The sequence below is a fragment of the Ambystoma mexicanum genome, chromosome 2q (assembly GCF_040938575.1).
Source record: "Ambystoma mexicanum isolate Mex_15411 chromosome 2q, UKY_AmexF1_1, whole genome shotgun sequence".
NCBI classification, from domain to species: domain Eukaryota; kingdom Metazoa; phylum Chordata; class Amphibia; order Caudata; family Ambystomatidae; genus Ambystoma; species Ambystoma mexicanum.
In genome coordinates, this window is record NC_090924.1 from 319,595,291 (window position 1) to 319,611,790 (window position 16,500).

The window sequence follows — 16,500 nt, forward strand, 5'->3', positions numbered from 1 at the left end:
ATATATGAGACACACTAATGGTGAACCACACGAATGGTTTTCATAAATGTGACTTCTCCACTGCGTCAGAAGAGGTGGCAGAGGAAATTGACAACTTCATCCAAATTAATAGAACTGCCGATGTTCGAATATCAACAGTCTGGGAAGCACTGAAATGTTTTGTTAGGGGGGTGCTGATTTCTAAAACTGGCAAGGACAAAAAATTGAGAACTAAAGAAATTCAGAGACTCTCTTCTGAAGCGAAGTGCCTAGATGTTCTGTTTGCAGCAAGCAAAGATGAAAATACAAAAAATGAACTGCGAAAAACTAAATATGAACTAAATAAGCTCATTTCAAGCCAGGTTGAATATGCACTGTTTAGACAAAAGATTAACTATTTTGAGAATGGTGAGAAAGCGGGGAAGTTACTGGCACATCGGCTGAAGGTGGCTGACAGCGATCGCTTCATTGCCGCAATCAGAGGTCTTGATAACTCATTGGAGACACAGCAAAAGTCTATTAACAATTCATTCCGTGGCTTCTATGAAAAACTTTACACCTCTGAACTATCCTGTGCAGATGGAGATATTGACAGCTTCCTTGATTCTCATGTTCTCTCTCGTCTGACGGCGGATGAGGCGGCAGGTTTGGAAGGGAAAGTGGAAATGGATGATGTTCAACATGCAATTTCAAGAATGTCAGTGGGTAAATCACCTGGCACTGATGGTCTCCCTAATGAATTTTATAAAGCCCTCCCTGATTCCGCACTACAGCTTCTGTGTGATGTTCTTAATGATGCCTTTGAGTCTGGTTCCCTACCAGATACAATGAGACATGCATTGATTACGGTGCTGAGAAAGAAAGACAGATCTGCTACAAGGTGCGAGAATTATCGGCCGATCAGTCTGATCAACTGTGACTGCAAAATATTGGCCAAAATCCTGGCTGTTCGCCTGAATAAGGTCATTTCGACTCTGGTGCATGAGAACCAGGTAGGTTTTGTCTCTGGTAGGGCAGTGGCGGATAACATGAGACGCCTGCTATTGACAATTGAGAAGGGCCATAGTCAACCAGTTGCCAGTGCGGTCATCTCCCTAGATGCTGAAAAGGCATTTGATCGTGTTGAATGGAACTTTTTGTTCGCATGCTTGGGGAAAATGAACTTTGGACACGATTTCGAGCGTTGGGTTAAACTGTTATACAATAATACCTCTGCAAGTGTGCTGACGAATGGACTTATCTCTGATCCATTTGAGCTTCATCGTGGTACAAGGCAGGGTTGCCCTCTTTCACCTCTCTTATTTATTTTATCTATGGAACCACTTGCAGTGAGCTTGCGGGCAGACGTACGTCTTCTACCTGTTATTGGAAATGGTCGGGATAATTTGGTTTGGTTGTATGCTGACGATTTGCTGATTGCCCTGCAAGACCCAGCTGTTGGCATTTCGTATTTAATGCAAGATATTCAATCCTTTTCCTTGGTGTCAGGATATAAGATTAATTGGAGCAAATCAGAGATCCTGCCTGTCAATGGGTTGTGTCAAAGACATACATGTGTTCAGTTTCAATTCAGGTGGTGTGCTGAAAAGTTGAAGTATCTTGGAATATGGATTGGAGCGGATATAGTGAAGTTGCCAGCCATTAATTTTTCTTGGATCCTTCCGATTCTTAGATCGGATTTGGTGAGGTGGAGCCTTTTGAAATTGTCGACCTGGGGCAGAATCAACTGTTTGAAAATGAACCTGGCACCTCGGATAAATTATTTAAGCATGCTCCCAATTAAGATACCTGGAAACATCTTTAAAGAGATCAATAGGATTATGCAGAACTTTATTTGGAATGGGAAACCTCCGAGGCTCGCAATTTGGAAGCTTCAACTCCCATTGAAATTGGGTGGAATGAACTTGCCTAATTTCTCAGACTACCATTTGTCGTTTTCCACTCGTCATTTGTGCAGAGTTATTGACTCTGGAGATGTACAGTCTGAACATTCTGACCTCTTATCCTGGGAATGCAGTGCTGTTTCCCAATTGGACCCGAAAGCGTTGCTGACTACTCAGAAGAACAAATCAAAAAAAGTCAGCTCTCTTACTTCATTCTTGCGAGACTGCTGGTGTGAGCTCTCGAATCGTGTGAGTGCTGACCCATATTTACACCCAGATGCCTCCATATGGAATAATCCAGCCTTGAAATATCAGGGTAAACCTCTGTTTTGGGTGGAATGGTTTGTGGCTGGCATCAAATATATTAGAGATTTGTTTGAGGGGGACAACTGGTTGACGTACGCTCAGCTTGGCCAGATGTATGACATGTCAGAATGCTCGTTTGCTGAATATAGGAAACTGAAGATTATTATTTCAGCTTGTGTTGAGATGCCACAATTGACTGGTCAAAGTCCTGCTTGGACAGCTCTATCTGTATGCTTGAGTGCCTCACACCCTGCTTCTACCATGTATGGAATTATAAAAGCTACTCGGAAGGGTGATCCGAGATTGCCTGCAATTTGGGCGGAGGAATTGGGGGAAGATGTTAACTTCAGATGTTGGCGTAGGTGCTGTGAAAACACTCGTTTGGTAAGTTTGGATTGGTCCCTCAGAGCTTCTCAAACTAAGTTGTTGTTCAGGGCCTATTGGACGCCGGAGAAACTATTCAGGAGACGACTTTTAGACAACAATCTTTGCTGGAAGTGTAAATGTTCGAGAGGATCTCTGAGTCATTTGATTTGGTCCTGTCCCAAGACGATGCAATTCTGGGATAAGGTTCGGGAGAGGTTGAGTCTGGTCTTAGATGTCACAATCCCCATGAATGCTTCATTACTGATTTTGGGTGATGACTCTTCTCTGGAGGAAATTGACTTTGGTAAGAGAGTTTGGTTGCTTCGTGCATGCATGGTTGCTAAAAAATTCATATTGAGGTCATGGAAATCAAGTACTTCATTTAACATTGATGACTGGGTGGAGGAGCTACTTACTGTTTCAACATATGAAAAAGCCATTTACAAACTCACTGGTGACATTGAAAAATTTTGGGACATTTGGAGCTGCTTTCTTGATGCATATGGATAAACCTGATCTTTGATCTGGGGTATTATGTACTTACCCTCGAACACTCATAATCTGTATAATACCTATAGTTTGTGTGATGGTTTTTGTAATGCCCTTTTGTCTGAGGTATAGTATTTTGCATTGAAAGTTTTGGTTTATGTCTTCTACTCCTGCGCTCTTATTCTCTTTCTTCCTTTTCTTTTTCTTTTTCTTCTTTTCCTTTCTTCCTTCTTGTTCTATTTTTGATGTTTATATGTTTGGATTGTTTATGGCGAATTGATTACTTTGCTTTCACTTGGTTGATATGTGTGTATCTCATGGACTGCTGTTCATTTATTTATGTTTGCTTAATGTGAAAATAAAAAATTTAAATTATAAATGTGACTTCTCATTGCTGCAACAAATTATTCATTAATTTTTTCTTTGTGCTTTTTTTTCTCCTTTTTTCTCTGCCCGCTGTTCTTTGCTCTGGAATCGTTCATCATGATATGATCACAAAAGAGTTTATATTTCTTATTTATCATTATATCCATTCACTTGTGTTTTTCTGTCCGTTTTTCACTAGGATTGCAGAAAAAACTGGACACTTCAAATATCGAAAGTGCGTACACGTGATTTCTAACTCCCCTGCAAAATGTGTGAAGTCTCTCATAGTGTGGTTTGAGAGATAGAGCATAGGTAGATGAACTCTTGACCTCTAGGAAACCTTAAGCTTAATGTGCCAAGACCTTAAGCTTAAAGTGCCGAAACCTTAAGCTTAAAGTGCCGAGACCTTAAGCTTAAAGTGCCGGTTGGCAAATTAGGGTAAGATTTGGGAGGGATGTAACCAGTTACTAAAGACAAAGAATTCCTCAAAACCCGAATGAAAAGTATACAAAGAGCAAATTTATGACATGTCTTGTGAAAAATGTAACTGCAACTTGAAGAAAATGTGTGCAACATTACTACTAAAAAACAGTATGTGATAAGGAACGAGTGATTATACTGCACAGGTGCAGGTTTCATTTTTTTAATAGCCTTAACATATGCGCAAGGTGCTTACAGAAATCATTCCACCAATAGAATCACTGATAAAACGATTCAGTTCAAAACTGTCATTACTATGGTGACTATATATTACAGTATGCTGCACAATGTGCCCTACAACACACTCTGATCCTCATTCTGAGTTTGCCGGTCCGGAAATAAGGGTGCAGGTAGCAATATACCAGCACCCTTTCCAGACCGGCAAACTACAACTCTGTCGTACACAACAGCCCCAGAAAGCAGAGTTGTCACGGAAGCAACGGCACCGTTGCTTCTAAATCCCCATTCCCACGGAGTCCTATGGGACCCCTCGGGAACTGGGACTAACATTTTCCGCTGCCTGACTTCCCGGGCCGCTGGGACTTGTAACGTCCTGGTGACACCGGGAAGTCAGGTGGCGGAAACAGTGTTACGGGGTTGGCGGCAACCTCAAAATGAGGCCCTACGACTCTTTTTGAGAAGACTCAAAGGGAGGGTGAGAAACTTGTATTGGGCAACGGGACCTCTATTGCGGTAATTGAAAATTACACAGAACAGTTCTCATTTTAGGACTAGGTCTCTGAACTATGAGCAAATACTATTGAGCCTACAAACTTATTTTAGTCAATAAATTGATATTCACATCATAAACTGGTCCAACCATTTGGCTAAACATGGGGGTGATAGGTAGTGGCGCTTTCTGACATTTGCCACAGGGAGAGACCAAGCCAGAACAACTTGCACGAGCCAAAGGGATGGTTCCGAATAGTTGGACCAAACATTGATGGGTGGAAGTGGGGAGGTTTTGCTTAATCACAGCAGCTTGCATCCTAATGGCGCAGGCTGGGAAAACACAATGGAATAATGTGGAGGACTGGCTGTCTAGAGCAATGGCAGCGGTTACAGATTATTCAAAATCTTCCTTAATCACTTTTTGCTTTCTGAAAATTTGAAAACAATTAAGATTCTACAATAAGCTGCAAAAACAAGTTGTCTTAAGGATCCCGTTGTGGTGTAGCACATGCTTTCAAAACACCACTAGCTTGAAATGCAGATTAGGTCCTTCAAGAAACAGAATGAGGGCTCATTGCAGACCTTCAACTGCATCACACAGTAAGAAGATACACAGAGAAATGGTGCCCAATTCCAGAACATTCATCATTGGAAATGTGTGGCATTTTACATCACCACATTTGTGTGATTTACATCATGAGGCATCCGGCGCGCAAGCTACGCCACATCAAAAGCTTGAGTGCAAGCCTGCAGGGTTCTCATAGACAACACGCCTGATGTACTAATGATAATAGGAAATAAATATAAAAGGGATATGGACGCAAGAGGAAGAGATTTCGAGGGGAGCCTTTTAATGTGACTAATGAAAGACGCACACATGTTTAGTTCAAAAAATCTACACTGTACAAAAATAAGATTACACCAAAGGAGTCAGTGAAATGAGTGTGATGACGTTTTGGATTGGCGGAGATGGATTGGCTGCGTCACGTGTCTTTATATATTATAGATGCCAGGCACCGTAGTGGTCGTATTGGAAGTGACATTGGATCAGTGGCAGAAACTGGCACTTTTGTGGACAACATAAGAACTGAAAACATTTCAAAATACTAAATTATTATTCTTCCTGGAATTCATGATTGTAGGATGATAGCAAAACAAAATACAATGCATCACTCGCACCCACCACAAGAATGCAAGCAGAATTCAGTAAAACACGGCGTCACTAGGGTCCACAGTTCTACATTCACATTGGGGGGTTCAGAAGGGAGGTCACAAGAGAAGCAAGAGGAGTGAAAGTTCATCAGTTCAGGGGCCCTCGTGATCAATCTGGACTTGACAGAGGTCCAGGTAACCACCAATCACCTTATTAGAATGGCAGAAATATCACATCCATTTGCAAAGAGGAGACAAGGAGGATGGAGATTGGCTAACCACTGGTTCTGCCAGGGTGGGCTGCCATGGAAACCAGCTTGATGAATGCAGTGCTCAATGTTCACGAGTGAAGACAGCAAGGATGGCCTTGCATTGCCCATGACAGTGGTACAAACTACCCGAAGGGTACACACCTATTGACACCTATGTCCTAGATGGCTTAGTTAAGTGTGTCAAGTCTATGTACGGTAGACAATCAGGATTGTGGAGAAAGGTGCGCCCTGGATGGTGCAGAAGAAAGTATTATGGAGAACCAGTTAAGGAGTGCAAGCAAGGACAGGGCATGATATCTTACACAAATTCCATTCATCACATACGCCTATGATAGGGGTCTGCAATCTGCTGCTCTCCAGATGAACTGGACTTCAACTCCCATAATACCCCATCATTGACTATACTGGCTAGAAATGTTGGGTGTTGTTGTCCAAAACAATGGGCAAGCCTCAGGTTGCAGGCCCCTGCAATTCATTTTATTAATGTATTCACTTTACGAGAGATGTGCCGGTCATTCATTGTCCATGGTATACTTATTTTATTTATTTGTTCCCTCTTTATGGTAGACAGGGCTCATTCGTTCACTCCTAGTGATAGACAAAGGATACTCACTCACTTCATTTGATAGACAGAGCTTATTCTGACCCTACGATAGGTAGAGCACACTCACTCTCATGGTATGGTTGACTGAGCTCATCCATTTACTCGCATGACAGAAGGAGTGCAGTCACTCACTTGGTGCCATATGCAGAGCATTTGCATTCACTCTCAATGCTAGACAGAGCTCTTTCATTTGTTTGGTATGATAAATGCACCTCACTTTTCATGACAGATAAGCCCAATATCTTCCCGTTATATCGCACACTGATGCCATGTATTCACTCACACGATAGGTGGCAATCATGCCTTACCTACAATAGCAGATGTCAGATACTCACTTTATGTGGTAATACAGGTTTCAGGGGCTCTGCATGAGAGACGCAAATAACTCATTTATACACATGGAACTAGGGATCTTTCCCAGCCATTCCCACATTGCCTTAGGCAGGTGTGATTCATTCTCTCTCAATAATAATGTCATTCCCTCCTCTTGACAGGCAGGTCTCATTCTTTTCCTTCTTGAGGCAGCCTCGCCTCATGCATTGGCTCCCACGATAGGCATGTTTAAAACATTGCCCTCCCTGATGGACAGGTTGTATAACTACCCTCCCTGATAGAAGGCCTGACTCTGGCTGAGATCTACACTTACTCTTTTGCCACTGGCTCCCTCCCATCACCTCTTGAGCACTCCTTGTGCACCCCCTCCTACAAAAAGCCATCTGAAGACCCTTCCTGCCTGGCAAATTCCCGCCCTATCTCCATTTCCCCCTTCTTGGGCACACATTTGGAGAAGTTGGTCATCTCCCAACTAATCCGTCACTCTGAATCTGTTGGCGGTCTTCACGGAGCAGCCAGAGGCACGGAAACTGCTCTCCTGAACACCTGTGAAGACCTGCTTTCAAGCCTCGGCTCCAACTCTCCCTCTATTCTCATCCTCCTTGATCTGTCCTCTGCCTCTCCTTCCTCTCTCATTCACGATTGTCTGACCTCTGTTCAGGCATGGTGATGCTAATGATCTCTATCTTAATGACAGTAAAACCGAGATTCTTCTCATTGGTACTCACCCACCTTCATTCCCCCCTACTCTATGCACCCCTCTCCATGCGCCCCTTCTCGTCACCGTCTTGTGAGGCAAGAAACCTGGGGGTTATCTTCGACTCCTCTCTCTCCTTCTCACCTCATATTGCTTTCAGCTTCATCTCCTCAGAGGCATTCCCTAGAGCTCTGGTTCTCTCCAGGATGTACTACTGTAACAGCCTCTTCCTTAATCTGCCTCTTTCCTCCCTTCTCCCTTTACAACTAATCCTGAACAGGAATGCAAGACTTATCCTTGGCCTCAAGGACTGGGACTTCATCTCTCCAGCCCTAAAAGCTCTCCACTGGCTACCAGTGAATGCAACGATCACATTCAAGACCCTCTGCATCAACCACAAGGCTTTCTGGGGCCTGGGACCACTCTACCTCCAACGTTCTCTTGTGAAATACCACCCTGCTAGACTCCTTCGGTCCTCTAGCTCTAAATCTCCTAACTATCTGCAGGTCAGTCGCTTCTCCAAGCAGAGAGTAGGGGGTAGATCTCTTTCTTCGACAGGAGCCTCCTTCTGAATTGGCCTCCCCGCCCCTCAGAGTTGAGCCAGATCTCCTTAACTTCCAGAAGCACCTCAAGACCTTCCTCTTCTCCTCCTGCTTCCCACTCCACTTTCCTTGCTAATGTCCCCCGCTTATACGACTGGCTGCCTGGTCCCTTCAGAGTCATACAGGAGACAGGCCCCGTTTTGACCAGTCTGCCTCAGCACCCTGCACTTGTCTTTCCCTGTTCAGACTACTGATTCAGGTCCACCCCCCTCTCGCACTGCCTGACCCTTCCCATATCCCCGATAGCACTTGTCCTCCAGGATTCTCCTAGCACTTGTCCACCAGACCTCGCTAGCACTTTCCCATCCCCTGGCCACTCTCCCGTCTTGCATCACCCACCACTCCCCTTACCTTCCCCCGCCAGGCCCCTCCACCCCCACTGTTTGCCTGCTGCACTTTCAAGATCCGAATGTCACAAGGCCTAGTAAGACTGTTTATTGTTGTTTTATCCTCCTCCGTTCCCTTTCCCCTTATCCTTGTGGTGCCTGGAAATACTTTCTGCTGTATAGCCACCATACAAATGTTCAATAAATAAAAAAAAATATTAAATGGACTCATCAGTCCTCACTGTCCTATTTGTTGAACACCATTATTGACCAGGGATATAAAATTGTCATGTGATGTCTCTCCATGATGGCGAGAGCTCCCTCTCTTGCTCTCTGCGCTTGAAAGGGATGAATCATTTACTCACTAGCACAGCCAGGTCTGATTTCATTCCTGCTTGTGTAACAGATATGTCTCCTTTCTTCCTTCTGTCCCTATGTTAGAAAAGCCTGTTTCACTCACTACCCACAATATACAAGGGTCATTCCTTCCTTTTCTCTAATGGGGGCAATACTTGCTTTCCCTTCTTGTAATAGGCAGGCCCATCCCTTCCCTTCTTTGATAGAATGGGTTATCCTTTCCCTTCTGATAATAGGCAGGGGCCAGTCTTTCCCTTCTTGTGATAAACAGTGTTATAATTCCCCTCCCCGTATTAGACAGGGTAATTCTTTCCCTCGATATAACTGGTAGGGGCCAGTCTTGCCCTTCCTCTAATAGAGTTATTCTTTCCTTTCCTGCATTAGACAGGATCATTCTTTCCCTTTCAGTAATAGGCAGGGGCCAGTCCTTCCCTTTTTCAGATTGAGTTATTAATTCCCTTACTGCATTAGACAGGATCATTCTTTCCCTTTCTGTAATAGGCAGGGGTCAGTCTTTCCCTTCTTCTGATAAACAGCGTTATAATTTCCCTCACTGGAAGCTAACCAGACCAATTGTCCCTCCTGAAGCGCAGGTACTTTCCTACAATGGCGGTCTGCACATCGTTTAGCTCTGTCCTGGGCGTCTTTTAAAGATAAACGTGCCAGTTGATGACCCTTGCGAATGTCTTCAATAAGACTGTGCACTCCCGGGCTTAGGGATGAAGAGGGAGCGATTGAAGGTAGAAATGATGGGTGATAACCATAGGAGCAGAAAAAAGGGGTAGACTTGAGTGCAGAGTGATATGCATTGTTGTAGGCAAATTCTGCCAGTGGGAGCAATCCTACCCAGTCATCTTGGGCTGCTGAAACAAAACACCATAGGTAACTAAATTGCCGTGTCCGATATGCTCCTCCCTGTCCTTATAAAAAACCAAAATATCATCAAGATAAATTATCATAAAATGAAGAAGGATGTCAGAGAATAAATGGTCCATAAAGCGCTGAAAAATTGCCGGTGCATTAACCATACCGAAGGGCATAACCCGGTATTCGTAGTGCCCGAATGGAGTTCAGAACTCTGTTTTTCATTCGTCTCCTGGAGCAATTCTGATAAGGTGATATGCTCCTCTCAGATCTAACTTTGTATAGAACGATGCCCCCTGAACAGCTTCTAAGATATCCGGGATCAATGGCATGGGGTATTTGTCCGGAATGGTGATCCTATTCAGTACCCGGTAGTCTATACAAGGTCTGAGTTCTTCCGAGTCTTTCTTCGGAATGAAAAACAATGATGCTCCTGCGGGGGAGTTGGACTCAGTGATCAGACCATTCTGAATATTTTATTGTAGGTACTCCTTAAGAGCAGATTTTTCCTTGTGTGATAGTACATACATGCGACCAAATGGAAGAGGCTGGTCAGGGAGACGATTAATATGACAGTCATCTCTTCTATGTGGGGGTAGAATAAGGCATTTGGGAGTCAAAAACACTGTCAAATATTGTTGATGGCAATCGGGGATCTTTTTAATGTGACTAATAGATGGAACTCTTTGAATCTTATCCATCTGTGAAGGAATATGTACTCCCGCCGAGGTTTGAGATAGACAATGCGTAACACAGTGTTCCGATCCCAAAAAGAGAGTGCCGGTGGACCAGTTGATAAATGGGTTATGTAATCTTAGCCAAGGAGGGCCTAAAATTACCGGAAAATGTGTGGTCTTGATTAGATCAAACTCCAGGACCTCCTGGTGAGCAGCAACTAAACAGGTTAAAGGGATGGTTTGTTCACGGATTGGACCAGAACTTAAGGGTGTTCCATCGACCCCCTGAATAGGAGTGGCTAGAGGTTTGGTTACTCTGGCGATTTCTTTCTTAGATGCCCACTCATCATCCAAAAAATTCCCAGCTGCGCCACAGTCAATAAGCGCAGGGATATTCTTAAGAACGACATTCGGGAGGATTATAGTCAGAGAAATCACCACCATAGGTTGTTCCGCTAGTTCAGTGCCAAGTGGAGGTTCATTTTTACTAGGGCAACCCTGTCGAAAAACTCCTACCGTGGTTCCCCCTACGGTAGGGACTTGGCGTTTCCCGAAACCTGGGAAGGGTTTCAACGTGGTGGGACTAATGGACAGTCTCTTAGGATGTGAACGGAAGACCCGCAATACATACAGAGTGCCAAGGTCTTCCTCCTTTCTCTCTCACTGGTGGATTATGGACCCCTCATGGAACCTATTTGCATAGTCTCTTCTGTGGATACTGGCTTGGTATTCATGGGAAGAAACTCTGGAGGAGACCGGATAGCTTTCCCTTTCTTTCTCTCATGGTGACGTTCCTGTAACCGGTAATCGATCTGCATAGTAAGAGAGATCATGTCTGCCAGATTGGCTGGTTGGGGAACCTTTGATACTTCGTCTTTGAGCTCTTCAGAAAGACCCCGTCTAAATAAGGTAGTGAGTCCATCATCTGGCCACCCAGTCTCAGCAGACAGTTGTTTAAAGAGCGTGATATAGGATATGAGGTCTTTAGATCCCTGCTTTAAATCAAGTAGCTTCTCTTGTGTGGTTACCGAGATTTCTTTCCGGCTAAACATAGATTTCAAACTGTTCATAAAGGCTGGGTACGAGTCTAAAACTGCATTTCCCGAGGTAACCAAAGGAGTGGCCATGCTAATGTGGGCCCTGATAAGTGCAAAATCAAAAACCCCACCTTATCCTTTTCTGTTGGAAAGAACCAGGGCTTAAAGGTGAATTGGATCGTGCAGCTATCAAGAAACTCCTTTAATTTGTGTGGGTCGCCGTCAAATTTACTAATTTGTAACGAAGAAGGGGGAGTTTCTGTGAATGCTCGAGCTACCTGTTGTTTTAACGGTGCATTATCTTGTTTTAACATCTGCATTTCTAAGGACATAGCCTGCATAGCAACCATGAGTTGTTGCATCTGTTGCTCCATTGCAAATCGCTGTCTGCCTAGCAATCACCGAATTAACCCTTTTATATGGTGTCGCTAACTGTCAACTTGACAATGTTGTTATACTAAATATAAACTGAATCACTAACCTGGGCAGACTGTGGTTCTCAAAGAAGACAGCAAGCAAGAAATTGGAAAGCTTCCCGTGTGAATCCTGCTCCCCTCTCTCCCCGCGGTAATGCCAAAGGGGGAGGAAGGCACAACCCCCAGGGAAACCCTCCTGGGGAAAAAAACCCTGTGTAGCAGCGAAGATCCGGACTGGGCGGTGGAGTAAGGATGCAGTTCCTGCGTCGAGTTGTACGCAATGAGGGATGGTGGTCTTTCTATGAAATAAAGGCAGAACAGGTAAGTGTAAAGAAAGAAGAGTGTCTCGGTATTGAGCAAGTAAGCTATTGGGAAGGGACTCACAATGAATATTACAAAGGTGTTCAATACAAAACTGGATATTCTCTGAAGGACGAACACGTTTGGGGAAAGTGTTTGGAAAGTCGGATCGGTAGTTGGGCTAAATGGAAGAGAAAGAGGATTCAGAAATGGATGGTCTGGAGGGAAGGTAATGACTGGATTGCAACAAAGGGATAAATGGAACACTCACTGCCAAGGGCGGAACTTCTCTTGAATATATATCTGTGTAAGTGGTTGGCGGCCAGATCGTAAGTCTGAGAGAAAGAGGTTGGGAGAGAGGAAAGTGAATTTAGAACAGCAAGAGAGGTAGCAGTCAATGGAGTGAAATAGTTAAGGTTCCTAGCAGCGGACTTACGGAGCGTCTGTAAGAACAGTAGCGACGCATTTGCTTGAAGCTCTTCCTTCCTTTCCAGGCATCACGTGATCAATCGCGGAAGTGGCAGACGAACGTGAAACAGCTAGACCGCTGCTTCCAGTATGCAATGCCGCCGCATCTGTGGTTATTCCAACAGTGTTTCCCACAATTCTGCCTAATCTCCTCCTCTGCCACCATGACCAACGTTGATAATGTGTAACACCGGCATTAGACGGGATCATTCTTCCCCTTTCTGTAATAGGCAGCGGCCAGTCTTTCCCTTCTTCTGATAGAGAGGGTTATTCTTTCCCTTCCTGTATTTGACAGGGTTATTCTTTCCATTTCTATAATAGGCGGGGGGGGGCAGTCTTCCCCTTCTTGTGATTGACAGGCATATTCTTTCCCTTCCTGTAACAGGCTGGTTCATTCCTTTCCTTCCTATAATATGCACGGAACAGTCTTGTCTTGCCTTCTTATTATAGCAAGCATCATTATTCACCTTCCAATATTAAACAGGGCCATTCTTGCCCTTCCTATTATAGACAGAGGTTACATTTTCTATTCCTAATCCTGTGATAGACAGGGTAATTAATTTTCATATAATAGACAGGGCAATTGGTTCCCTTCCTGTAACAGGCGTGGTTCCTGTGATAAAGAGTGTAGTTATTTATCTTCCTACATTGGAAAGAGTCATTATTTGCCTTCCTATGATAGGCAAGGACCACTCCCTTTCTGAAAGGCAAGGGGCATGATTCCTCTTCCTGTAATGGATGTGGCAATTGTTTGCTGCTATGAGACACAGACGCCATTTTGTCTCTCCCTATAATAGGGAGGGGCTCATTTGCTCCCTTGATAATATGGCCAGGCCTATTCACTCATTCACACCAAAAGCACTATAGCCCTCGCTCAGACCTTCCATTTCAATGACCGCTCCCATTTTCTGCCATTTGCGCCCTACAACAGACAGGCTTTATTCGTGTAATTCAATATCAAGACAGGTCTCATTCACTCACCCTGGTAAAGACGTCTCATTAGTTCACTCTTTATAAGAGGCATGTCTGATGTGTTCGCATGACTTACCATGAACGCTCTCTTCTCCTTCTCTGTCTGGAAGCGGCCGTGGCCAAACTTGGAGGTGGTATCGATGAACTTGAGTTCAATGGGCTCCAGGTCACGGCGGCTCGTGTGCACCAGAAGAGACTGAAGGGGGAAAGCAGAGGGAGGGGCGTCAGGGGTCATCAGGAGGCGCCTGCTTGATATGAGTGGATCTTTCAATGTAAGGTGACTTATGGGCAGTGCCACCTCACTTACCTTCCTTAGCGTGAGTACACGTTTCTTTGATCCTATCACGCAGCCTTTCAACATAACAAAATCATTGTTGACTTGGCCATAGTGAGGAAATCCACCCTATGAAAGAAAGCAGGGAGAGAGTTAGGGAGGCCTTTGTGCTGAGCATCGTGTGCAAGCCACGCCTCCTAGTGCAAGGCTAAGGGGGGCCCTTTTAGCTACACCCGGCTTAAATGGGGGTGCTGCAGATTTAGCAACCATGTGTTAGTTGTATGTTCAGAAGCCTTTTTATTGGAAATGCTGTTTCTCAATATAAGCGAATTAACGCAAGGACTGGGAAATAGGGGAACGGGTGGGTAAGACTCAACAGCGACGCAACAAAACATACATTTCGGGGGGGGCTAAGTGGTAATGGGAGGGGCCACTGCAGAAAATAGGCGGGGCAAACTTGGAGGCTCCATCCCCACTGTTCTACGCCCCCTATGGTCTGGTGTGGGGACCAACAATCAAATAGTATATTTTAAAGCTCAATATGTAGAGAGGCCGATGAAAGTCTTTCTTGAAAGTAGCAGCTTTAAGGTGTTACTGCGTTTGTTCAAGTTCATTTTTCTTAACAAACACAGTAAAACTTGAACACCGCCAGTTTTGGGGAAAGGCTTCCCTCGCCTCTCTGCTTAACAAAATGTAAGTGCGCGCATCCAGTGGTGCACCTAGGCTAAAATGTAGGTGGGGGCTAACCCTTCAAATGTTGGGAGAGGCGCTAACTTCAGAGACGGTGGAGGAGTGACGACCCTACTTGTGTAGAGGCATCTCACTTCTTTACTCATTGTAATGAGACTATTCTAGTGCAGCTTCAATGTTAAAATCTGTTAACTCTCTCCTTTAAGTCTGAAAACAGCCACTTCTTGCAGATCCTAAAGGCAGTGGTCGAAATGAGCAGGAGCGGTGCTCCTATACTTTGTTAAATTACCTTTTACAGCTCCTATTCTTTTATTTTAAAAAGAAACTGTTCTGGAATGGTTTCATTTTAAAATAAATGTGTAGGAAGAAGTTGAAACTTGCACTTGCACTGAACGTTCCCTTAAACAGCAGGTGCAAGTGTTTGGGGTGTGTATTGTGTGTGGGAGGGGACGTGGTGATGGGGTTTGCGGGGAGTGGGTGCAGGTCAGCAGGGAACAAAGTTCCACTACTTCTTTTCGTACACTTCGGCCACTGCCTAAAGGTCCTAGAAAGCGTGAAAATGGCAGATGGTGTGCAATGAAAGACTCAATAGCATAGCATAACAGGACATTGCAGAGTGTGGGGCTGTACTCTGGACGGCCCAACCAACTTCAGTGGCTGGGAGCAACAGGGGGAACATGTAATGTTGGTTCTACCACAGTTAGTCCACTCTACTAGAATCTCCGGTGTACTGGCTGGCTGGTGAGACTATGGGCCTCATTACGAGTTTGGAGGTAGCCATGCCGTTTTTACCGGCATGGCTACCCCCAAACCCGGGTCCGGGTTCCGCAAAATGGGAATAATCGGGCCATTCCAATCTTTGCGGGCCTCGGTAATTCCCATTCGCGGGACCCGGACCCGGTACGTCCCCATTCCTCTTTGAGCCCCCATGGGGCTCAATGGGAATGGGGAGGATGTTAACAACAGACCCGTTCATAACGGGCCCGTTGCTACCATCCTCTTCTGCTAGCGGATGCCGCTCTGCACGTCTGGTCTGACCAGGTGTTAATAGCGGCCCGCGAGCAGAACTCGTAATGTGGCAGTAGAGTGATAACAGCGCCGGCAGCACTACCGGTGCCGTTTTCACTCTACCGCCAGGGTTGTAATGAGGCCCTATGTCTGCCTGTCAAATGAAGTGTTACGAGACTGGGTGAGGGCCAATGCAGCAATAATGCATTCTATGTGAAAATATTGGAGTCACTAGCAGAGGAGCACCAGGGTGCACCAATTTGTTCATGTACTTATTAAAACTGTCCTATTGTAAGGGTGTACACATGATCAAGTATACGCACTCCAATTTTTGCAGTTGAAGTCAGGGTGAGATTACATTATTTGCCCGGGATCACACACTTACGCTAAACAGCAAAACAGGGGGTTTAACCCACTGTGCAATTTGGGCACAGCCACCTACTTCCATGCTTTACTTGGAACAAATATTTAAGTTTTGGGTGTCAAGACCTACAATAATACTATTTCATAGAGTTTACTTTCAAAATACACAAATTGCATAGAAAAGCATCATGACAACATCCTTATAGCAGCATGTTGGGCCAAAATAATATCAGTGTACCTTTATTTTTCACATCCTGAATGGAAAACTATAAGATGAAAAGGCAAAATATCTATTTACCCACTTTATTTACAGCGCTTTAAGACACACAATTAAATAAGTTGTGCCATGAACTCACTTAGGTTTGGAGATTTGTCACAAACCTCCAGCATGTTGTTATCTATGGTTTTAAGAACATTCACCTAAGGACATCAAGTCAAACTTTACTTTTTAGCATATCAAGCTATTACACTTTATGGGTATGAACACATTTTCAAAGGGTGCTTTATTGTGTGGCTCGCTTTAACTGTCACAGATTTGCAAAGTGAC

At 44.5% G+C, this 16,500-nt stretch overlaps 1 protein-coding gene across 1 annotated transcript in view; it reads right to left on the bottom strand.

The window, feature by feature from the left end:
* Positions 1–16,500, bottom strand: part of RPL3L (ribosomal protein L3 like) — a 320,999-nt gene that overhangs the window by 14,659 nt on the left and 289,840 nt on the right. Inside the window, exons 8-9 of the mRNA XM_069647298.1 lie at positions 13,926–14,021; positions 13,695–13,814 (exon numbers count right to left, since the gene is read on the bottom strand). Of these exons, the coding sequence (XP_069503399.1) occupies positions 13,695–13,814; positions 13,926–14,021 (216 nt within the window). The remainder of the gene's footprint in view (positions 1–13,694; positions 13,815–13,925; positions 14,022–16,500) is intronic.